Source organism: Akebia trifoliata, chromosome 14 (genome assembly GCF_017979445.1).
Source record: "Akebia trifoliata isolate Shusen 1 chromosome 14, ASM1797944v1, whole genome shotgun sequence".
Taxonomy (NCBI): Eukaryota; Viridiplantae; Streptophyta; class Magnoliopsida; order Ranunculales; family Lardizabalaceae; genus Akebia; species Akebia trifoliata.
Genome location: NC_141388.1, coordinates 9336794 through 9362130, shown reverse-complemented (window position 1 = coordinate 9362130; position 25337 = coordinate 9336794). Strand labels below are relative to the sequence as shown.

At 38.5% G+C, this 25337-nt stretch overlaps 1 protein-coding gene and 3 pseudogenes across 1 annotated transcript; 1 reads left to right on the top strand and 3 right to left on the bottom strand.

Moving 5' to 3' along the window:
• Window positions 1-3045: 3045 nt before the first annotated feature.
• LOC147386083 (putative receptor protein kinase ZmPK1) lies at window positions 3046-4899 on the bottom strand (annotated as a pseudogene).
• Window positions 3046-6984, bottom strand: LOC147386082 (putative receptor protein kinase ZmPK1; annotated as a pseudogene).
• A 293-nt stretch (window positions 6985-7277) lies between these two features.
• On the top strand, window positions 7278-11121 carry LOC147386081 (uncharacterized). Its single transcript, XM_086422975.1, has 3 exons — window positions 7278-7932; window positions 8644-8889; window positions 8991-11121. Exons 1-3 carry the CDS (start codon window positions 7845-7847, stop codon window positions 9038-9040), a joined length of 384 nt encoding a protein of 127 aa, XP_086279101.1. The 5' UTR covers window positions 7278-7844; the 3' UTR covers window positions 9041-11121.
• Window positions 11122-21039: 9918 nt separating this feature from the next.
• Window positions 21040-23704, bottom strand: LOC147386080 (putative receptor protein kinase ZmPK1; annotated as a pseudogene).
• Between the last annotated feature and the right edge of the window lie 1633 nt (window positions 23705-25337).

Below are 25337 nucleotides of genomic sequence, written 5' to 3'. Positions count from 1 at the left end.
TACTACAACCGCTCCACCTCTGAATCCGCAAAAACCATAGGCCCACCTAAGGCCCACAAGCTCTCAACACTTTCCTAAATCGATTTGTCATCTTACCCCTAGCCTAAAATTAATCCCACATCACCTAAAATCTAAAACCAACCTATACCCTCAAAATCCATTCCAAAATAACCCTCAACCAATCCCTAAAACCCAAAACCATTTCTAAAACCCAAGCCCAACACTACAAAACCACAAATCATTAACCATATCCAACCCACAACCCTAACCCATAAACCACAACCCACATCAACCAATCACTCTTTTATCATCAAAAGATGACACATGTCATCACCCCATCTCACCTCCCTCACCCAACTACCTACCCCATTAATTTGCTTTAAATCCCATCTACCCACACATCAACCCATCACCTTTTCTCTCAAATCAAACACATCTACCCACACCCCTAACCTATACCTCCCCTAATCTACCCTCATCATTCCCTACAAAACCCACATCTACAACCTAAACCTACACCATCCTCTCAAGTCAAACACTCAACCTCTCCCATCAACCTATCCCAACCCTTCATTTCCACCCACTTTAACACATGACATCATCTCCCTCACCCTCCCAAAATATCATCAACCACCTCTTTAAATCCTCCATTCTCTTAAACCAAATACCATTTAATCTCAACCACCATCTTGAACTCACCTCACCAAACACTCCACCCAAATGGGTTGGGTAAGATCCAAACCATTTGGGTCAAAACTCACCCATTTAACCCCCCTTCCTTAAATACCCTCCAATCTCCTCTAAATTACACCCACTTCTCTCTCAAACTCATAATCATTCTACCATTTTTCTTCACTTTACCCCATTATATCCCTAAAATAACTCCTCAACATCTATAAATACCCTCCTCCTCTTCCCAAAAATGGCCCCCAACTTTCACCACAAAAATTATTCCCCCAATTCTCACTGCTAACCACTATTACCACTTTTCTCTCACTAATCATCCCCAAGTCTCACAAAAAAAAAAAAATCACATACTACACTCATCTCTCTCATCATTTCTTCTCTATTCCTTCAACCATACAAAAGTTATATTTGCTTAAAATACTAAGGACTCAAGAAGACTCAAAGAAGAAGAAGAAAAAAAGAAAGAAGATACAAGGTGGGTTCAAGGCAATCCCCCCCTTCTCTCTTCTACACCCTCTCCTCTTCATTTTATTTTTTAGGATGAATGAACCCCAAGGCTAAAGGTCTATAAGGGTCATTTCCATCAATGGAATGACCCTATGATCAAGCCGAAAATGAACCCCTATCTAGGGTACAAATGCACCCACGTGGCACGTTATCTTTCACACTTTTTTAAATAAAAAATGACCGAGTTAGTTGAGGTTACCACTCTTTAGTGGGGAGAAAAGGGTGCCTAACACCTTCCCTTTTCTCCAACCGAGCCGCTTACCCGAATCTCAAGGGTTGATTTATCTTTATCCATCGAGAGTCACCACGAGCCCAAAATGGTAATTTTTCAAAATGTACATCGGGTGACCATTCACACCCACTTACAACATGAATGGTGGCGACTCCAAACCATTGTAGATATGGTCATTGTAATGGCGAAATCACGTGTCTACATTAATAAAATTATTTACGATCTTATTTCACGAATCTTGAAGTAGATTTATAAAATATATTGTCGACAATGGGTTTGAAGGTTATATACGATTTTATTTATTAGTAATTCTGTTTTTGATTTTGCATGTCTTCTTTTAAAATATTAAATTTATTTACTAATTAAAATGAAATTAGGGTTATTTAACAAGCCCAATCCGACTAAACCACTCAAAACTATCTAAACTTGGGCTAACCCAACCTTAACTCGATTTTATAATATCAAGTTCGAGTTGCGTTTGGAGGGTTCTGCTAGTTGCGTTGAGCTTGGGTTTACGCTCCAAACCACTCGGGTTGCAGCCCTAAAGTGTCATTTTACGTAAATTCTAGCCTTCCGAGGATGGTTTAAATCTAGACAAATTTCAATGTCAATGATTGATCATGTCTAGAATGATGAAGATCACTTTAAAGATTTGGCAGTGTTTTTTACTGCGAGTTAGGTGTTTGATGAAAAGTCTGAGGCAAATGTTGTTTCTTACTTGGACTACTGTGGTCGGTTGTTATGTGAAGAATGGGAGCTCATTTGAAGCATTTGGAGCTCTATTAAGAGAGCTCGAGTTTCGGGTCTTGGATGATTTGGGTTTATTGGAACTCATGGATTGGTTAGGAAGCAATTCTGGTTTTTAATGAGATGGTCACGTAGTGGAATCTCACTGATTATCATAGCGTTTGTGAGAGATTTGGGACCTTGCACCCATGTCGGGATTGTCCAAATCTTGCTCTATGAGAACCACAAGTCGTGTGCAGTTCTCCATCCTCTCACAATGACAAGAAATGGTGAGCTTGTTTAGACTTTAGTCCGGGAAATTATGCGTTTTTCTCTTACCATATTGAGGTAGGGAGGGTACCCTTTTGTATATTTGGAGACTCAACGGATACTTCACCAGATTGTACTGTATATAGCAATGTGGGACGTTTAACATGAGACTTAAATGGAGTTGGTTGTGGTGTTTTCCTTCCATTTAAGACTGTTAAGTTGAAAAGTAAGAAAGTCCAAAGATCCTTAAGCATCACATCAAGTGTGGGTTCACACCGAACCTGTATGTTAGTCACTAAAAAATGATAAGTTTTTCTTTAATCTCTTTATGTTAACTATTTACAAATTGATTGGGTTCTTGCTTTAATTTGGATTACATTACATCTGTAATTCGAATATACTTATGGGTAATTTCGAATTGTTTCATTGGTATTATTGGAACTGTAATTTTGGTTAAATCCAACCTATGAATCCTGGTTTTTTTTTTTTTAAATATGTACTGTAATGATACAATAGACCAAAGAAACTTCATTTCTTATATCTTGTTGATTATTGCAACAATTCCTTACAAAATTTATTCACTTAATGAAGAACAATGTTTAAACTCACCTACATCTATTGCAAATACAATTATATCTTGTTGATTATTGTAACAATTCCTTACAAAATTTATTCACTTAATGAAGAACAATGCTTAAACTCACCTACATCTATTGCAAATACAAAGAAACCAACACATTATTATATGCATTATGTGCATGAATTACAACATCTGTGGAATATGGACTTTGGATTCATCTTCAACTTCCAGAAGAGCTTGGACTACCGAAGCCATGGCCGGTCTCTTATTTCTGTCGTCTTCCACACAGGAGATGCCTATCATTACCATTGTTGCTGCCTGGTTCAAGTTGAGCTACCCATTCAATCTTGGATCCATTATATCCTCAATCCAAGATTCTTCTCCATTGTCAATGTTCCTCTTCATTACTCTAACAAACCTCCTTAGCTCTGTATCCTCTGTGCCATCCTCCACCACCCAATTCGAAAGCCGAATGCCCTTCACAATCTCTAGAAGTACAACCCCAAAGCTATAAACATCTACCTTAGCTGTAATAGGAGGATTCATGGCCCACTCTGGAGCCATATACCCTTTTGTTCCTCGGATCCGAGAAAACTCAGAACCAGACCCACCTCTCTGAGACAACTTTGCCAGACCAAAATCCGCAATCTTCGGTTCAAAATTGAAGTCTAGAAGTATGTTTTCAGGCTTCACATCACAGTGGATAACCCACTCTAGACACTCATGGTGAAGATAGGCAAGACCCTTGGCTGCCCCTAATGCAATTTTAAACCTCTCCTTCCATCCAAGCAAACGAACAACAATACCGTCGCTGCCACTGCTACTGCTACAACGGCTGCTACTGTTGGTGCTGCTGACGATGTTGTAGAACAAATGCTTGTCCAGTGACCGGTTCTCTAAGTATTCATAAACCAAGAGCCTGTGAACCCCCTCAGAACAGAAATCCCACACTCTCACTAGGTTCATTTGGTTTATTCTCCCTATTGTGCTCACTTCAGCCCAAAACTCTTCTCCTTGAATCACATCTCCAAGTTTCTTCACCGCCACCACTCTATTATCCACAAAAACTCCTTTATAAACAGCCCCAGAGCCCATCCCCCCCCCCCCCCAGCTCTTCCTTGAATTGTTTGGTTGCCTTCTTTAATTCAGCATAAGTGAACTTCCTGAACTGATTGAACATTACACGATATCCATCCTCTGGTGATCTTCGCTCGCTTTGTCTCCTGTAAAGGAACCACCAACCCAAAGTAATAAAGAGGAACTCAATCACTCCACTGGCTAAAACAAACCAATAGAGATAATTCCATTTAGTCCTGGAACTAGAAGTTAAAAATGTATCGGAAGAACCCATGTCAGGTACAACTTCACTAGAATTGCAGGTAGGCTCGAATCCTTCAGGAACAGTTGCGTTGGATGTTTCTACATTTCTGGGCATTTTAAAGAAAATTGTGATTATTTTGAAAATAAAAATAAAACCAACATTGATTCTTTGCAAGTCAAATTATCTGACAAGGGAATAGAACACATTTTGCATATCAGAAATGGGCTTTTTTACTTGCACCCACCATTTGTGCTCTATGAGCCTACTTAATGCCAAACCCACCAGGGTGTGCCTCAATGGTAAGACCAACAACTAGAGTTTTCTCTTTTAGATTGTGAGTTCCAAACTGAGAATTATTTCTTGATTAAAATGCCACATGTGTTGTGTGAGTCAGTGAATGTGGTCATGGATTACGCTTGTTGAGTATGGCTGAGAAACCTGGGTTGGGCCTGTCCTATGGATTGCCTGATGGACCAGGTCCTGGTCCTTCACCAGCAGGGATACCATGTTAAAAAAAAAAGCCAAAAAAAATAAAAATGGTGAAATAAGAGGATCTCAATCACTCCCACAGCCAAAACGAACCAATAGAGATAAACCATTTTGCCCTTGAACTATTAGGTAAATTAATGCAGATTAGCTCAGATCCTTGAAGAACAATGGGTTCTGATGTTTCTACATTTCTAGGCAGTTTCAAAAATATGCTTCCTGGGAAGTTTGGAGACTAAAAAGAGCACTTTTTCTGAAGCATGGGCTATCTCCTGTTAGCTTGAAGCCGATAGCCTCACAAGCACAATTGTCGGCACACAGCTTGATGCAATCTTTTAGTGACATCTCTGCAGAGTAATTCAGATCATACCCATAGAAATCTATCTGGGGAAGCTCCACAAACTTTACCGGCTGGAATTTGTTGCATGTCCTGTTGAACTTAGGCTTACAACCTTTGTTCCAGTCACTTGGGTCATGCCTCTCGAAGAGGGCACAAACACTTGGGTTTTGGTGAATAAACACAAATCCCATTTCTGCCACACAATCCATGAACATTGCACGCCTGTGGGAGAGCCTCCCATGAGATTACCCATGATTTGGTTAACTCATTCAAGCTATAGAATCTTAGATTACCATCGTAATCCATGGTTAACCTCCTCTTAATTCCGAAACCCATATCAGAAGCATTAAATTCTGTTCTATCGCTAGCTGAAAGCCTCTCCATTTCGTCAAGAACCGCAATTCTGCTACTGTCGTAATTTGTTCTACCATTTTGAAAAATAGTGTAATCCTGGTTAGGCCAATACAAGCTAGAAATCTAGGGCCCGTCATACATTAATATCATAGTGTTATCATTATTGAAATAGAAACTAAAATAACCTGTACCGTATGTTCCTTTTCCCTTTGCAGATATCAGTTTTGTGTTCTTGGTGATTAGTTGTGAAGGGAGAAGAGTATCAGTAGGGGAGTCGAAGCTTTGCCATATAATTTTACCTTCTGAGTCCTTCATAACGAGGTTTCCGGTGTCGAGGAGCTCAGCTCGATCGACCTTGGTGTGCGTTGTATTGGTGGACGTTGTATTGGTGGACCAAATTTTCGAGTCATCGGCATCGGTTAGGAACATTTTCCCATCTCTATGCAGAGTAATTCTCGATCCTTGGCCATTCACTGGTTGGCCTCGATTCGCCATCCAAACAACAGTTCTGCTCGCAGAATTGGTGAACCAAATTGAGAAACAGTAATTATTTGTGCCCTGTGAATAGAACCCACAGGTGAAGGATTTGTCTTGGGAGGTGAGGAAGTCTGCTTCATTTTCAATTGATAAAGAAGAATCTCTGCACAAAGAATTCTGTGTTTGCGAAGATTGGAAGAAAGAGTGAAAGCAAATGAGAATGATGAAGAAGAGCAACTCAAGGTTAGGAGATGGGTTTCTCGTGGTTGCAGAAAGGGAGAGTTCAGATACATAGATTTGGAGCTTGTGATTTACAGAACTTATTCCCCCTCTTCATATAATAATAAACCACTGAACAAAATGTCCAGTTCTTTAAACCTTTTAAAACCCTGGTGGAGGCATTTTTTTTTTTAAATAGTTCCTAAGTTTTAGGTGGTTTCTTAGTCGTCCATTTAGTAAATTTTTCTTTTTTTAAAAAGAGTTTCTTACAAAGGATTAAGATGGGATTAAAAGGATGGAGTGAAGACAAGGTTAAATAACTGAAAAGTAATTGAAGATAACAAGTTTTTAGAAGAAAAATAAATATTTTTATTATTATTTGGAGTTAGAAGATGAGGGCATTTAAGTCATTTTGTCTTCTCTTGGGGGTATATCACAAGTATACCTAAATCACCCTTCAAAAGAAGTGTGCTGCCACTTTGATTTCATAAGTGTAGTGTAAATGGTGATGAACAGGTCAAATGTCAATGGTCTTGACTCTCTTTTTTTTTTTTTTTTGATGAGTGTAATATATTGATAAAGAAGAGAAAACAAAGTACAATGAGACCGAGGAAGCCTCTCAAAGAGCTACAAAACAAAGAAAAGTTAAATCATCAATGATTATATAAAGAGTTCCATCTAAAGATAAAGTCATCAAAAATAGTCCCCTTAAACTCTATGTTCTATTTCGACCATAAGTACAACAAGCCCAAGATCTCCAAGAAGCTACCATTAACACTTCTCATCTTACTATTGAAGGTCCTATTATTTCTTTCACTCCACACCCCCCAAGCAATAGGTGGTACATCCACGAATAAGTGGTATATGCGTATTAATTAGGAATAGACTTCAAACAAAGGAACATAAGTTAAATTTTCGAAGACTTAATAGTGTGAAACGTTCTTTTGGTACATTTTTTCTTTATTTATAGTTTGCGAAGCTTCTTTTTCAAAGTCTCGCCTCATGCACCTTTAAATGGATTTAAGAAGGGTCCGTTTATTTGCACCCACATTTTTAGGGTTAGAAGAGTCGTGCAATTGCCAAATTAGGGGTGGCAATCTTAACACAATATCCCAAACACGAAAATGATATGAGATTAATGGGTTTGGGTCAAGTCCAATTGGGTTTGAGTTATAATAATCTCAATCCATCTAACTTGATTATTAAATGGGTTTGAGTCTGGGTTAGGGGCGTCATCCTACTTTATCCATTTTGACATGTTTAGTGATTGCGTCATTGACGTGTAATTTTAAATATATTAACAAATATTTAAGAATTTTTTAAATCTCCCTTTTTTTATGATAAAATTTAGTATATGTTTTGCCATAGTTAATTTATGTTGGTAGATATTAGTTTATGGTTAGGTGAATTTATTTTTAGTAATAGTATTTTATTTTTGGTGGTGGAAATGGAACTTATTTTTTTCTAATAAAGATTAGAATTTTATTAAACAAGTTATATATCGGTCGGGTCAAGTATACATACTTATAAATGAGTTGGGTTTAGGTTTAGGTTTTAGACATGATTATTAAATGGGTTGGGTTTGGATTTGGTAAATTTATTAAAAAAATATTAGTCCAGGAATTGGGCGACCGGTATTTGATCGATGGAAAAGAGGGATGTATCTTGGAACTCTATGATTTCAGGCAACAGGATACATGGGCCCCGTGAGGAGGCAATTCCGATATTTAAAGGTAGGATCGATCGTGCCATCTCACCAAATACTATAACAATTGTGAGCATTTTGGGATCTTGTGGGCAAGACGACCGGGGTGTTGATGAGGGCAGGAAATTATTCACTAAAAGAGGCAAGATGTTTATAAAATATCATACATGTAATGCATATACATATTGGCTCTGATGTGTTGGCTCAACTCTAACACTATGCACAAAATGCACATAGAATAGCATATTAATTATTTGCGTGAATTACAGCATTTTTGAAGTATAGACTTCTGATTCATCTCCAATTTGTAGAAGAGTGTGGACTACTGAATCCATGGTTGGTCTCTTGTTCCTATCCTCCTCCACACATGAGATCCCCAACTCTATGATTATCGCTGCTTGTTGTGGGTTAAACTGCCCGTTCAATCTTGGATCTATTATATACTGAACCCAACACTCTTTTCCTCTTCATTACCATCGTTAACCTCCTCTTAATTCCAAAACCCATATCAGAAGCGTTAAATTCCGTCCTATCACTAGCTGAAAACCTCCCCATTTCGTCTAGAACAGCAACTCTTCTACTGTTATAATTTGTTCTACCATTTTGAAATATAGTGTAATCCTGGTTAGGCCAATACAAGCTAGAAATCTCGGCCCGTCATACATTAATATCATAGTGTTATCATTGTTGAAATAGAAACTATAATAACCTGTAGCATATATTCCCTTTCCCTTTGCAGATATCAGTTTTGTGTTCTTGGTGATTAGTTGTGAAGGGACAAGTGTATCAGTAGGAGAGTTGAAGCTTTGCCATAGAAAATTGCCTTCTAAGTTCTTCAGAACAAGGTTTCCAGTGTCGAAGAGCTCAGCTCGATTGACCTTGGTGTTTGTTGTTTTGGTGGACCAAACTGTGGAGCCATTGGCATCGGTTAGGACAATTTTGCCATCTTTAAGTAGCGAAATTCTCGTGCCTTGGCCGTTAACAGGTCTGTCTCGGTTCGCCATCCAAATGATGGTTTTTTTATCAGAATTGGTGAACCAAATTGAGAAACAGTAAGCATTTGGGTCCACTTCGTGAAATCCACAGGTGAAGGACTTGTCTTGGGAGGTGAGAAAGTCTGTATGATCTTCAGCTGATAGAGAAGAATCTCTATACAAGGAATTACGAGGTTGTGAAGATTGAAAAGTAGAGTGAAAGCAACTGAGAATGATGAAGAGGAGGAAGAGAAGGGTTGGATATGGGTTTCTCATGGTTGCAGAGAGGAGTTCAGATAGGTTGATTTGGAGCTTTTGATGAACAACTTGTCCTGCTGTATGGTGGTCATATAGTTGTAGTTGAAAGAAGTAATTATATGGTGCATCTAATATTCTACAATGGTCCACTGAATTTGTTCCTTTCAAACATTGGCCTACATGTTTTGGTGATTATTTGAGTTACCGGTTGTTTTTAAATCGATTACATGCCTCTTTGACCTTGGTCTTCTTTTATAGAATAATAAAATAATTAAAATATCATTTTCTTCAACTTATAAATAACCCACCAAAGGAATTACTCCCTATGGTTGCATACTCTGACCCCACAGAAGTTTTTCAACATGCAACAAGGTTTGAAACACATGACTAAAGGAAACAAACCCCCGCTAGTTTTACCTTTGAGACAAATCCCAAGGTAAAAAGCCCTGATTTAAATTAATCATCTTTAATCTTTGATTTTAAGTATAAGATGGGATTCAAAACGATATATTGAAGATATGGTTAAATAGATTAAAGGTAATTTGGTATCATAACGTTGACTAGATTAAAGGTAAGAATAATGCTGAAGTAACCTCAAGATTGGACCTCACATCACATAACGTGAAATTGTATGGTGATTGGACCTCACATCACATAACGTGAAATTGTATGAGAACCATAGATGTTTTTTCTCAAGATATGAATGAAAAGGTATCTATGACTCATATCCACTTTCACGTCAAGATGTGCAATGTGAGGTCCAATCTTGAGGCCACTCCAGCACAACTCTAAAGGTAGCTTAGTGTAGAGGTTGAAGCTGACCAATTTTAACAAGAAAAGGACCTAGATGAAGATGAGGGCATTTAAGTCATTTTATCTTCTCTAGTGCATGTCACCATCTTGAAAACACGTCCTGTGTATCTGATGTGAGTGGTCTTGAAGGATGAATAAGTGGTTCATATGTTTTATCTTTTGATTTTATATATCTTTGGAAGACATATGGAGTGTAAAAGGCATTTCTGTGCATCCTATATAATGTAGTTGATTCTTCTTTTTTCCAAGACTTGGACCATACGGTCATGCATTAGATACGTGTCAATATTTTCATGGTAGGATTGCATTTAGGAAGGTGCCGGTATATTCATATCCAAATTTTTTATATAGGTTCAACTCAAATTCATATCTAGATCTGACCCGATTGAAAATTGATTTAGGTCGGTCAGATAATTTCGAACCGTTCAAAGTTATTTCAATAAAAATCATTAAAGGTGTGATTTGGATTCTAGACCTCTTCTTTTATTGAAGCAAGTCTTAGCAATTGCGCCTAACATTTATTGATTGTAAAAAATACCTTAAAAAATATAAAATATAACTTTCAAAGTAATATATCATTCGACTCTAGGTGGATATAAGGATGGATCTGTATCTGACTTAGGTCAAGGGACATCAACCTATATTTGACCCCTTTTTTTATTCAAATATATTTGAACGAACCAGACCAACTAAATTCGGATCACTCGAATTTCAAATAAAATTCAACCCATTTTAAGTCCTACCCATGGATTAAAGAAGGGAAAAATTACTTATAATGAATCCTGACACAAAAATTCTTTCTAATTACCCCCTTAATTTTTTGGGTTGACGTCATATTTCATTTAGTAAATTCCAGTTACCCACCTTTCAATTATTGAGATAGAGAATTCAAATTATTTGAAATCAACACCTTACAACTGTCAAGATGAACAATTATAAATCATCAATCCCGACATTGAACATCAATCATTGAAATCAACAATTAAAATTGTTTAGTCGAACTTTTACAATCATTGATATCAACAAGTGGGTAATGTTTGGTTGCATCAGAAAATTTTTGGTAGAGTCGGATCTTAGTGATGGTTGGTAAATGTCCTATAGTAAATGTTGGGGTGAACCAGAAAAGTCTGGGTAGAGCCCGATCTAGTGTTGGTTGGGAAAGTATCTTATAGTAAGAGTAGTAGTTATGAACCCTATAAACCGTCCTCATACTCATAGGGATGGTGAAGGGAGGACCTCAAGTGGTAGAAAAAAAACCCACAACCCCTTGGGGTTATCCAGTGCTTGGAAGTGGTCCAAGATTGAAGATTTAAGTAATTCATCTCAACGAATCATCAATCTCAAATATTTTAGTATGATGTTTAAGATGGGTGAAGGGATTTTACTACCTGGTTTGTTAAGATACCCTTCCAAAAGTCAGGTGCATTTAGAAAGATGTCCTTACCGTAAGGTCTATGAAATAATCTTTCCATTTAAGAATGGGTTTGATTTGAATAGGCCACTTGATCAAATCACTATTTAGTCATTTTCCCATTTAAGAACCGGTTGAGTCAAAACCTTACAAATTTTAGTTCACACCCACTCAACATTAATAAGTACTTTTTATTGGTAATATATATATATATATATTTGGGTCCGTTCCCCACCCTAAGCTTTACCCTACACTTTAACAAACGTGTTTTGTCCTACATGGGATAGAAGTTTTGGAATGGGCTGATTTTTGGTAAGGATGATCTCTATGGTACCATAGAGATCATCCTCACCAAAAATCAGCTCATTCCAAAACTTCTAACCCCATCAAAAATGGTTTACAAAAAATGGACGGTCTACAATTTTTCAACTTGTAAACATAGGGCTAAAAATTTCGGAATGGGTTGATTTTTGGTGAGGATGATCATCTAATCATAGAGATCATCCTCACCAAAAATCAGCCCATTCCAAAACTTCTAACCCATGTAAGACAAAACACGTTTGTTAAAGTGTAGGGTAAAGCTTAGGGTGTTGAACATTTCCCTATATATATATATATGGGTCCCGTTCGCCACCCTTAGTTTTACCACACACTTTAACAAACGCGTTTTGTCTTACATGGGTTAGAAGTTTCGGAATGAGCTGATTTTTGGTGAGGATGATCTCTATGGTGAGGAGATCATCCTCACCAAAAATCAGCTCATTCCAAAACTTCTAACCCCATCAAAATTGATTTACAAAAAAAGGACGGTCCACGATTTTTCAACGTGTAAACATGGGCTAAACATTTCGGAATGGGCTGATTTTTGGGGAGGATGATCTTCTAATCATAGAGATCATCCTCACCAAAAATCAACTCATTCCAAAACTTCTAACCCATGTAGGACAAAAAACGTTTGTTAAAGTGTGTGGTAAAACTTAGGGTGCTGAACATTTCCCTATATATATATATATATATATATATATATACAAGTGAGACTAATCCCACGGTCGCACACACCGCCCTTCAGAAAGTCCTACATGTAACTGATTGATTCGACGGTCAATTGGGCCCTAAGGAATTCATTGCTTCGTGGGGTTTCGACCACTTGACTGACCCTTCTTGATGCTTACCCTTTTTTCCTCTCCAAAAGAAAATTTGATTTAAGTAGGGCAATCTCCTTAATTAATATGACTAGAACACATCTTACATTTCGGAAACTAGGAATCCTAGTTATGACGATATCTTTTTTAATGGGTATGCTAGACTTGAACCCACGACGTCAAAGTTGTTTCCCAATGTTTCATACCAACCGAACTATGGCTAAGGCTCTAAGCCCAAAAATTAAGAGCAGAATTAAAATAAACAAACAAAATAAATAAAATGGCTACAAATATCTAATCACAATCACCAACATTTTTAACTTTAGCTAAACAATCACAATCACCACGGTCACACACACTGCCCTTTAGAAAATCCTACACGCTAGTAATTGAGTCGAGGGTCAATTGGGCCCTAAGGAATTCATTGTTTTGTGGGGTCGACCACTTGGCCTACCCTTCTTGATGCTTACCCTTTTTTCCTCTGCAAAAGAAAATTTGATTTAAGTAGGGCTATCCCTTTAATTAATATGACTAGAACACATCTTGCATTCAGGAAACTAGGAATCCTAGTTTTGATGATTTCTTTTTTAATGGGTAAGCTAGACTTTAGTCCACGACCTCAAAGTTGTTTCACAATGTAAGGCTATCCCCTTAATTAATATGACTAGAACACATCTTGCATTCTGGAAATTAGGAATCCTAGTTTTGACGATTTCATTCTTAATGGGTAAGCTGGACTTTAATTCATGACCTCAAAGTTGTTTCGCAATTTGTCATACCAATAGGGCTATGGCTAAGGTTCTAAGCTGAAAAATTAAGAGCAAAATTAAAATAAACAAACAAAATAAATAAAATGACTACAAATATCTAATGAAAATTGTAAGCTGTAAAACAACTTATTATTTAATCCTTGTTATTTAAATTTTAGCTAAATCATCAAGGGTAGCCCTAGTTTTAACAATTTTGTGAGGGGGGTAGCCCTTAAAAACCCTTATTATTTAATTTAAGCATAATTAATTTTTTTCTAATGTAAACTATTAAATAGGAAACACAAGTCACAATCACCAAAATTTTTAACTTCAGCTAAACAATCACTCTAGCATAATTAGTTAGAGTTATCCCTCTGAGTAATGTGGAGTTTGGTGATTTTATTGGGAGGTTTCGTAGAGTTATCGAATTAGACAAGACATTAGATTCATTAGAGAAGGTTAAACGAGTTGTTTCTATGATTGATGGGTTTGTCATCGTTGTTTGATTGTGATGAGCCTTGTCGAATGTCTAGAGTGTCAAAGGTCTTCTGGGTATTTTATGAGCAAAGGAGCATGGGCTACAAACCCTATTTTATGGCGCACAGTATTATTGCTGAATCTTTCCAATTTACAAGTCGATTAACGAAAATTGAAAGGTTCTTGAAGAGGAAGAAAATGTGAGGGGTGGCAGTGAGGTTCAATGGTTATAAGAAATTTGTATTTGCTTTAATTTCGAAAAGATAAATTCAGGAAGCAAAAGAATTGGGTAAAGTGATTATGATTTGGAAATTTCACGATTGAGGACGATGATCTTAATGATTTAGTAGGATCAGAAAAATATGATGACTATGGGGATGCAGGGAGTAGTCCACCCACTGTGGGGGGGGTCTAGGTTTTCTATTTTTTGGGCGTATTGTTTTGAGGAGAAAAACTCGTTTTAGTAACTCTCGACTTTATAAATATAGATTTCTAAGACTGTAATAGTTGAGAGAAAATAGTGATTGTTCTTGTTCTATTCTTTGGACGTAGGCACACTATCGAACTACATAAATCGTTATCGAATATTACCAAACAAATTCGGTAAAAAAAAATTAGTGAGAAGAGAGAGGAGGGAAAGAAGAAGAGATGAAGAAATGATTCGATACCTTTAACTTATTAGGAGTGTACAAAGAGATGGATACAGTGTATGAGGATGCAAAGTCTTTTACCCTCATCGGTGGTATGCTAGGAGGTCAAGGAATGTACTCGCTCCTTGGCAGATCTTACAGTGGCTAGCATTAAGGTAAGGAGGAAGGCTCTAGATAGCCTCAGATGATGGATTAAAATTCCAGCAAGGAGTGTAGCGTTGACTATGGGTGTCAAACTATCTGAGATGATGGCTGGCATTAGCAAGGATGGTGTGGGTATAGCAGGTCAAAAGGTGTCAGCAGCTTTTAATGCACTCTCAGCCAGTGTCACTATAACAATGAGCAACTTAGATGGATACAGAACAGCGTTACAATCTTAGAAGAAGCAACGGCTAAGCCGAGCCAGGCTGTCACTTTTTAGAAGCAGAACATGCTAGTTTGATTAGCGGTCAGGCCTTATGCGTGTTGAGCAGAACAACTGGGCCTGCTAGTCCATTAATGTATGGACTCAATGTACAACCCGAGCGCGAGGAGGGGCAACAATCTGGATCAGGCGGCATATCAAAATTAAATAACTTGAACAGTGCCCATGCCTGTTGTGTGACAGACCAATCAATTGGGCCTGGCAGCCCATTGACACATGGCTTTAAAGCACAGGCCGAGCACGAGGCGGAGCAGCCATCTAGACCTGGAGGCCCATTACGTCCAATGAACAACGTCCAGCCCATTCATGAGATAAGCCAGCAGCCCATACAAACAAGCCCAACGACTGTATCAGGGAAGCTCGGCCCTTTAGGTGTGACGGCCCAAATGCCCATTTCAGTTGGTCTAACATACTCAAAGGTATGTTCTCAACCCGGTTTTGAGATAGTCCAAATAGATGGCCTAGGTGGATTTTTGGTTACAGGAGACAGTTGCATAGATACAACAGAGAAGTCTCTACCAAGTGATAACGCCAGTGAGTCGGTAGGGAAGGAATCCTTCAATCGCGTATTTCTAGAAGGAGAACTTATTCAGGACATGATGAAGTCAAAGGCTGTTGGGGCTGGTGATCTAGAAAGGGTGACTTGTCAGGAAGAAATTGCAGAGATAACTCCAAACAGTGGGGGAGATATGGCACTGGTACAAGAGGAGCTCACAATGCATAATTGGCTATACAGAGATGGAACACAGTCAGAAGGATTTGAGGTGCTGCAATAGGAGCCGACTGATGGTTAGAGGTGGGGAGAACAATCTGCTTTGGCACAAAGAGGTTTTCTACAACTTCTAAAGTTGGTCGAAGACTCGGATATTCAGAGAGATGGATGCAGTAGTGGGGAGCTGGTTTTTGGAGGAGAACACCCTAGCTCTGTTACAGAAGTTGTATTACAGTTGAAAGCTGAAACAGGTACCATCCCCTTAGCCATGGTAGATGTAGAGGAGAGTTCGAGGAGTTGGGGAAAGTATAAATCGAAGAATCAGACAGTGGAAGTTCTAGCTAAATGGATTATTCGTAATATGATTGAGATCAGTTGGGCTGCTGGGATATCTAAAGAAGGTCAGGTAGAAGGAGCTGGTATTCTGTTTGAACTAGCACTCAAAAGAAGGAACGAGATTGGTGAATGTTATGATTCAGTGATCAGAGAGGAGGATCCGTTAGATGAGGAACAAGATAGTATCCGGGATGAGGTGGAATTAATTCTTAGGACAGAGATCGATCAAGAACAGACAGGACAGCAAGGATGTTTGAGTAAAGGGAAAGGAGTTGAGATGGTAGACGATAATAAAGTAAAGAAATTAAGAGTTAGATTGGTCAAAGAGGTTCAGGAACTGCACAAGTCAGGAGAGTTGATCAAGACTGGACCTTCCCTAGTCTTAAGGAGTGGGAGAAAACTTCAGGTTGTTAATGTCGATTAGATTTCTTTCTTGGAATATACGTGGTCTTAACAACAGGGCCAAAAGGGCTTCGGTTAAGGAAATTTTAAAAACACACAAACCACACATTGTAACCCTTCAAGAAACTAAGCTAGACCAAGTGGATAGGGTGGTAGTTCGTGACATTTGGGGAGGGCGGAATGTGGGCTGGAAGCATCTTCCAGCGAATGGGACAACAAGGGGTGTTTGGGTGTTATGGGACAAGAGGTTGATCGAGGTGGAAGACTATCTAGTGGGAGCTTTCTTTGTATCTGTTTTGTGCCAGTGTATAAGGAAGGTAGATAGCTAGGTGTTCTCGGGAGTGTACGGACCTACGAGAAATTGGGAGCGAAAGCAATTCTAGGAGGAGTTGGACGACGTGGACAGTTACTAGAACTGTCCATGGTGTTTGGGAGAAGACTTTAATGTCATTGGTTTGCTTGCGAGAAATAAGGAGGATCGAGGATAACGACCAAGATGAGGATATTTGGGGACTTCGTGAGCCAAAATAATTTAATGGACATCCCACTCCAAGGTAGAAGATTTACTTGGTCCAACCATCAAGTTGTACCCACTCTCAACAGATTAGATAGATTTTTGGTGTCAGATGATTGGACTTCGATCTTTTGCCAGATTTCTCAGACGACTATTCCAAATCCAGTGTCTAATCATTGTCCTAATCAGTTGGTAGCAGGACTTTTCAACAGGGGCCCCATCCCGTTCGTTTTGAATTGATGTGGCTGAAACATCACAACTTCAAAGAGTTGGTAACCAATTGGTGGAGGAGTTTTTCATTTGCAGGAACAACAGGGGAAGTGTTCAAGAAAAAGTTAGAGGCTTTAAAGATGGCATTAAAAGAATGGAACAAGGAATCCTTCGGTAAAGTGGATGCGTAGAGAAAGGACATTCTTTTGAGGATAGAAGATCTGAATTGCAGGGAGGAGATGAATCCGATCTCGATAAACGATAGGGCAACGAAATTAAACCTTCACGAGAAGTATCAGCGGATGGCACTTATGGAAGAACTCAGTTGGAAGTAAAAATCCAGAATTAGATGGCTTAAAGAAGGGGATGGTAACACGAAAATTTTTCATTGCATGACCAATGCCCGAGATAGAAATAATCGCATCACGAGGTTGTGTGTGAATGGGGAGTGGTTGGAAGGGGAAAAGGCGGCTGCAAAGGGGATTGTAGATTTTTACTCAGAACTGTATACTGATAAAGTTGGTGACAGATCGAAACCAGATTTGTTACAATTTAATAGAATCTCTGGGACACAAGGCGACTGGCTAGAAAGACTTGTTCAAAAAGACGAGATCTGGGATGTTATCTCAAGCATGAAAAGCGATAAAACTCTAGGACTCGACGATTTTCCTGTGGAGTTCTACAAAACCTGTTGGGAGGCCATCAAATGTGATTTCATTGCTCTGATTGATGAATTCTTTAGAGAGGGTGTACTGGATCGTGATTTCAATTGTACCTTCATTGTTCTAATTCCAAAGGTGGCGGGAACTAAAAATATTAAGGACCTGAGGTTCATTAGCTTGGTGAACACTAATTACAAAATCATCACGAGCATCTTTGCTAAAAGATTGAAAGGGGATATTCAAGGGCTAATAGAGTGTAATCAAAGTGCATTTGTCAAGGGGAGATAGATTTTGGACGAAATTCTAATAGCAAACGAGTGCATTGACTCTAGACTGAAATTGGGTAAAACGGGTGTGGTGGGCAATGTGGATTTTGAAAAGACCTACGATCGTGTCAATTGGCAATTTTTGGAATATATGCTGGGGAATATGGGTTTTGGTAGGAAATGGATCACATGGATTATGGCATGTGTGACCTCCCCCTCTTACTTGGTTTTGATGAACGGAACGCCTCACAAATTCTTTAGGAGTACGAGAGGCCTTAGACAAAAGGACCCCATATCACCTTTCTTATTTATCATAGTGGCAGAAGCATTTGGTAAGATGATTGAAAGAGGGGTAGCGAGTGGATCTTTTGCAGGGTTCTCAGCAGGGGTAGACACGATTACCATTTCGTACCTCCAATTTGCTGATGATATTTTAGTCTTTTTAGACGATTCCATAGGTCAGACAAGGAGGCTAGGCGGATTGCTGTGTTGTTTCGAAACGATGTCTGGTATCCTAGTTAACACGAGCAAAAGTAAGGTGTTTCCAGTCAGTTAGGCTAGATATGCAATCCTTTTGGCAACATCGTTGGATGGCAGGTGGGTAGTCTTCCTTCATCCTACTTGGGGATGCTTCTCGGGGCCTCCTATAGGAGGGTGGCGATTTGAGACCCGATAGTGGAAAGAATCGAAAGGAAACTAGCAGTGTGACAAGCCAATTATCTTTCGAAGGGAAATAAACTGACTTTGATAAAAAGTGCCCTTTCTAACATTCCAATATACTTTCTCTCTCTTCTCTCAATGCCTCAGAGTGTAGAACTAAGGTTAGACAAGTTTTTTCGTAACTTTTTTTGGCATGACAGAGTTGGAAATAGAAAACATCATCTTGTGAATTGGAAACAGATTTGTTCATCTAAGAAACATGGTAACCTTAGCGTTAGGAGACTCAAGGAGATGAATGTGGCCTTAAGGGGCAAGTGGTTGTAGAAGTTTGAGAATGATGAGAACAACTTATGGAGACAAGTTATAGAAAGTAAGTACAATTTGAACCGAATGGGGTGGGAAAGCGGATCAACCAGACAACCTTACGGATGCGAGTTGTGGAAGGGCATCATGAAGATCATCCCATTGTTCAATATGAGAATAAAATTCAGAGTGGGTCAAGGAAACCGAGTAAGGTTTTGGGAAGATACTTGGTGTGACAATCGACCTCTAATGGAGGTATTCCAAATCTTGTATTCCATATCCTCGAAGAAAGGGCAACCAATTACATCCATCCGACGAGCTATGAATGGAGGATGGACATGGGATCTTGGACTTCGAAGGAACATTGATGATTTGGAGCTTCAAGAAGTTGGTAGGTTAGTTAGTGAGGCTTCAAGAATCGATCTTCATACGGGAAGAGAAGATGAGAGAATATGGATGGCAAGAAAGGATGGAAGATTTTTGGTTCGCTCTTTCTACCAATTCTTGTGCAATAATGGGGACTCGCTATTTCCCCATGTATCAATTTGGGGTCCAAATGTGCCAAGCATAGTCGCATTCTTCACGTGAATGGCAACTTTAGGAAGGATACAAACGACGGATTTATTGATGCGATGTGGATGGTGTGGGGCGAGTTGTTGTGTGCTATGTATGGAAAATGGAGAATCATCGGACCTTTCATTGCAAGTTCTCGCATGGCATTTGGGCTTATTTTTTAAAGTTATATGGGATTTCAACATGCTTACCAAAATTGGTTAAGGACATCCTCATTGGTTGGTCGTCAATTGGCTATTCGTTTGGTGGCACAAAGTGGTTGCTTTGGACTGTTATGCTTTTCACAATTTGTTGGGGGTGTGGTTTGAAAAGAATAGGCGAATATTCGAGGGGAAATAACAAGATTGTCCAGACATAATCATATCTATCTTGGGTCTTATCTTTTGTTGGTCTAAAGTGTATAAGGAGTTTAGGGGCTTGTTTTTTGAGGATTTTTTGTACAAGTGGGATGGGATTTGCTTTTTTTGTACGTGAGTAGTGCTGTTTTGAAAGGTCTACCTAGGTTGGTCAGCTCGATCGATTTGGTCCTTTTCATAAATGCAATGCTATTTATCAAAAAAAAAAAAAAAATGAACAATGCCTAAATTAATATATTGGTTTAAAAAGAACTACTATTGGCACCCACACTTTTTCTTGTTACACCCCAATTATTATAAAGGGTGAATCTCCGTTTCATTCTGAATATCACGAAATTCCGATTTTGGTACACTAGTCACTATTATAATCTATTAACTCGTTGGTCAAACACAAACGATTTTGCCTTGTCAACGATCTCACTTATAATTTATCAACAACTTCATTGATTATGAAAGTGATGAATTCATTGGAAAAACATGTTTTGGGAATTAAAATGAATATTGTACCCGAAATCGAAATTTGGACATAAGTTGCAATATTTTAGGAAAAATTCCAAAAAATAAGTTAATAGTTGAGAGTAATTAAAAGTTGGGGTGCCAATAGAAACTCTCTCTCTCTCTCTTTAGATTTCTATTTGTTAGACTTAGGATTTTAGAGTCGTGTTAGGGTGACACAGGGAGGGAACATCTGACGTGGTGGCACGCACATAACCGTAGATGCTTTTCCACGAGATACAAGGAAAAGAGCATCTACAGTTATGTGCGCCAGCACGTCAGATGTGTCCCCCATGTGTTCTCTTTTGTGTGTCACTCCAGCATTAGACAGGATTTTATAGGGCCTAATCCTAGGTGTAAAGAATTGCTGAAGTAGTTTCAATGTGTTATAATGCTTTGAAATGTTGAAGTGAGAACTTGAACCGAACTTTTGTGATGTTTGAATGATGTGTTTTAATCTTTAACTATGGTGCGATAAATAATTTAAGAAGTCAGAGTGTAATAAGTAAAACTTGGGGTGCCAATAGCAGCACTCTTTATAATAATAAAAATATTAGTCCAGGAATTGGGCAACTGGTCTTTGATCTATGGAAAAGAGGGATGTTGTATCTTGCAACTCTATGATTGCCGGCTGTAGGATACATGGGCTCGGTGAGGACGCAATTCCGATATTTAAAGATAGGATCGATCATGCCATCTCACCAAATACCATAACATTTGTGAGCATTTTGGGATCTTGTAGACATGCCGGCCTGGCTGTTGATGAGGGCAGGAAATTGTTCACTAAAAGAAGCAAGATGTTTATAAAATATCATACATGAAATGCATATACATACTGGCACTGATGTGTTGGCTCAACTCTAACACTTGTGCACAAACTGCACATAGAATAGCATATTAATTATTTGCATGAATTACAGCATTTTTGGAGTATGGACTTCTGAGTCATCTCCAATTTGTAGAAAGAGTGTGGACTACTGAATCCATGGTTGGTCTCTTGTTCCTATCCTCCTCCACACATGAGATCGCCAACTCTATCATTATTGCTGCTTGTTGTCGGTTAAACTGCCCGTTCAATCTTGGATCTATTATATCCTCAACCCAAGAGTCTTCTCCACATTCGATTTTCGTCTTCACTACTCTTACAAACCTCGTGAGCTCCGTTTCCTCCTCTCCACCATCCTCCACCATGACCCAATTTGAAAGCCGAATGCCCTTCACAATCTCTAGAAGAACCACCCCAAAGCTATAAACATCTACCTTCGCAGTAATGGGAAGATTCAGTGCCCACTCTGGAGCCATGTACCCCTTTGTTCCTCGGATCCGGGAAAACTTGGACCTGGCACCACCTCTCTTAGACAACTTTGCTAGCCCAAAATCAGCAATCTTCGGCTCATAATCCGCGTCAAGTAGTATGTTTTCAGGCTTCACATCACAGTGGATAACCCACTCTAGACACTCATGGTGTAGATAGGCAAGCCCCTTGGCTGACCCTAGCACAATTTTGTACCTCAAATTCCATCCAAGCAAACTAGCAACAATATCGTTGTCGCTACTGTTGACATTGTAGAACAGATGCTTGTCCAATGATCTGTTCTCTAAGTACTCATACACCACAAGTCTGTGAGTCCCCTCTGAACAGAACCCCCACATTCTCACTAGATTCATGTGGTTTATTCTCCCTATTGTACTTACTTCAGCCCAAAACTCTTCTTCTCCTTGTATTACATCACCCAGTTTCTTCACTGCCACTATTCTATCATCCTCCAAAACTCCCTTATAAACAGCCCCAGAGCCACCTCTACCGAGCTCCTCCTTGAATTTCTTGGTTGCCTTCTTCAGATCTCCATAGGTAAACTTCCTGAACTGATTGGATAACATAAGGTATCCGTCCTCCACCGATTTCGGTAGACCATGTCCCCTGTAGAGTATCCAACAACCCGAAGTAATAAAGAGGATCTCAATCACTCCCACAGCCAGAACGAACCAATAGAGATAAACCCGTTTTGCAGAACCTATCTGAACTTCATCTATACTTGAATTGCAGATTAGCTCAGATCCTTGAAGAACAATGGGTTCTGATGTTTCTACATTTCTAGGCAGTTTCAAAAATATACTTCTTTGAAAGTTTGGAGACTTGTACCCATTAAACAGAGCACCTTTTGTGATGCATGAGCCATCTCCTGTTAGCTTGAAGTCGATAGCCTCACAAGAACAATCGTTGGCGCACAGCTTCATGCAATCTTTTAGTGACGTCTCTAGAGAGTAATTCAGATCATACCCAAAGAAATCTACCTGAGGAAGCTCCACAAAATTAACCTGCTCAAAGTTGTCGCACGTCCTGTTGAACATAGGCTTACAACCTTTGTTCCAGTCACTTGGATCGCTCCTCTCGAAATTCGGTGGGCACAAACACTTGGGTTTTGGTGAATTAACACAAATCCCATTTCTGCCACACAATCCATGAACTTTGCACAACTGTGGGAGAGCTTCCCATGAGATTACCCATGATTTGGTTAACTCATTCAAGCTATAAAGTCTTAGATTACCATCGTAATCCATGGTTAACCTCCTCTTAATTCCAAAACCCATGTCAGAAGCATTAAATTCCGTTCTATCGCTAGCTGAAAACCTCCCCATTTCGTCAAGAACCGCAATTCTGCTACTGTTGTAATTTGTTCTACCATTTTGATATATACTGTCATCTGGGTTAGGCCAATACAAGCTAGAAATCTCGGGCCCATCATACATTAATCTCATGGTATTATCATTGTTGAAATAGAAACTAAAATAACCTGTAGCATATGTACCTTTTCCCTTTGCAGATATCAGTTTTGTGTTCTTGGTGATTAGTTGTGAAGGGAGAAGAGTATCAGTAGGGGAGTCGAAGCTTTGCCATAGAATTTTACCTTCTGAGTCCTTCATAACGAGGTTTCCGGTGTCGAGGAGTTCAGCTCGATCAACCTTGGTGTCCGTTGTATTGGTGGACCAAATTGTCGAGCCATCGGCATCGGTCAGGGACATTTTGCCATCTTTATGCAGTGAAATTCTTGAGCCTTGGCCGTTCACTGGTTGGTCTCGATTCGCCATCCAAACAACAGTTCTGTTCGCAGAATTGGTGAACCAAATTGAGAAACAGTAAGCATTTGTGCCCACTGGATAGAACCTAGAGGTGAAGGATTTGTCTTGGGAGGTGAGAAAGTCTGCTTCATTTTCAACTGATAAAGAAGAATCTCTGTACAAGGAATTCTGTGGTTGTGAAGATTGGAAAGAAGAGTGAAAGCAAATGAGAATGATGAAGAAGAGGAACTCAAGGTTTGGAGATGGGTTTCTCATGGTTGCAGAAAGGGAGAGTTCAGATACGTAGATTTTGAGCTTGTGATTAACAGAACTTATTCTCCCTCCTTAAAAGGTCTTCTTAGTATAATAATAAACCGAACAAAATGTCCTTTCTTTAAACCTTTAAAAAGGGAAGATTACTTAAAGGACCCTGGTGGTGGGGTATTTTTTCTAAATAGTTCCTAAGTTCTGGGCGGCTCTTAGTTGTCCATTTAGTAAACTTTTCTTTTCTTAGTAGTCCCCGCTTCTTTGAACCTCATCTCCCACATTTCTCACAATTGAATGCCTTAACCGTTTGAGCTCATCGTTTTCATTAAAAAATAAATAAATAAATTTTTGACATTTCAATCGAGTTTCGAAACTTCATTCCATCAGAAAGGATTTAGGAAGGAAGAAGTCATTTTCAAGGATTTTTTCAAATATATTGTAGATGCATGTAAAAATTTAGGGTTTTTCACTTTTTTTTTCCTCTTAATTTTTGGATGAAAATAGATTAAGAATGGTTCTTTCGATTTGACATCATCTAAACAAGTCGTAATCTCAAGTTTTTAGTTGACTTGTTCATGTATTTTAATTGAAAAAACTTAAAAAATAAAAAATGGGTGGGTTTTACCTGTGTTAAGTTCACCAATAAATAAAAAGTAGTGAATTGGACAATAATAGAAATCAACAATAAACAAAAAACATTGAGTTCACCAATAATGAGGCACTATTAAGAAATAAAAAATTTACTAAATGTCTTATCAAATTATCGTTCAAAATTTAAGAATTATTTATAAATAAATCCCTCCATCAGGGTTCTTTAAGTAACTTTTTATTTTTATATATATATATATATATATATATATATATATGGCATAGTTTCCTAGTCTACCCTTTTGGGATTGGACTAGTCATTATAGCCTCACGTCTTGAGCCCATAGAAATTTCTCAATATACAACATGATAATTCAAGAGCACCAAGTTTGGAATACACATCAACCAAGGGGAGAAGTCCTTGATCTTTCTTCCTAAATTAGTCATCTTCAGCTTTGGATAAAAAAATTCTCCAACGTTGGGTAAAATTTACGCAATTTTTTTACCTTAGCATTCAATAAACTTAACCTACATTTATTTTGTTTTTTTTTTATAATCGTCATCAATCATAAGAATCTACTTTAAATCTCCCGATCATAATAGGACTTTTTTAGGTAGAAGATGATGGAATTTTACATAGAAAATTTAAGAATTTCTTCTAAAGGATTAAGATGGGATTACAAGGATGGATTGAAGACAAATTTTGAGAAGAAAAATCAATTTTATTTATTTATTTGGAGTTAAAAGATGAGGGCATATATGTCATTTTCTCTTCTCTTTGGAGGGGGGACTGGCTTATCACGAGTATGCCTAAATCACCCTTCAAAATAAGTGTGCTACCACTTTGATTTGTCAATGGTCTTGACTCTTGATCCACGAATAAGTCCTTACACGTGTATTAATTAGCTTATCTGTTTGTTACTTCTGCTTTTAGATTTATGTTTTTTTTGGGCGACATTGTTGACCTCTTTAGCGACAGACTTCAGTGTGAAACTGTCTTTTTGTAAAAATTTATTTTTTTTAATTTAAAGTTTTCGAAGCTTCTTTTTCAAAGTGTCACCTCATGGACTTTTAAATGGATTTAAGAAGGATCCGTTTATTTGCGTGCAATTGCCAAATTAGGGGGCGGCA

What these genes read in the sequence shown, in the direction of transcription:
- LOC147386081 (XM_086422975.1), top strand. Translation starts at nt 7,845, where the DNA reads ATGGAAAAGAGGGATGTATCTTGGAACTCTATGATTTCAGGCAACAGG. An exon ending in GGCAATTCCGATATTTAAAG is followed by an intron (nt 7,933 to 8,643) that starts GTAGGATCGATC and finishes TTCCCTTTGCAG; the next exon opens with ATATCAGTTTTGTGTTCTTG. An exon ending in CGTGCCTTGGCCGTTAACAG is followed by an intron (nt 8,890 to 8,990) that starts GTCTGTCTCGGT and finishes TGAAATCCACAG; the next exon opens with GTGAAGGACTTGTCTTGGGA.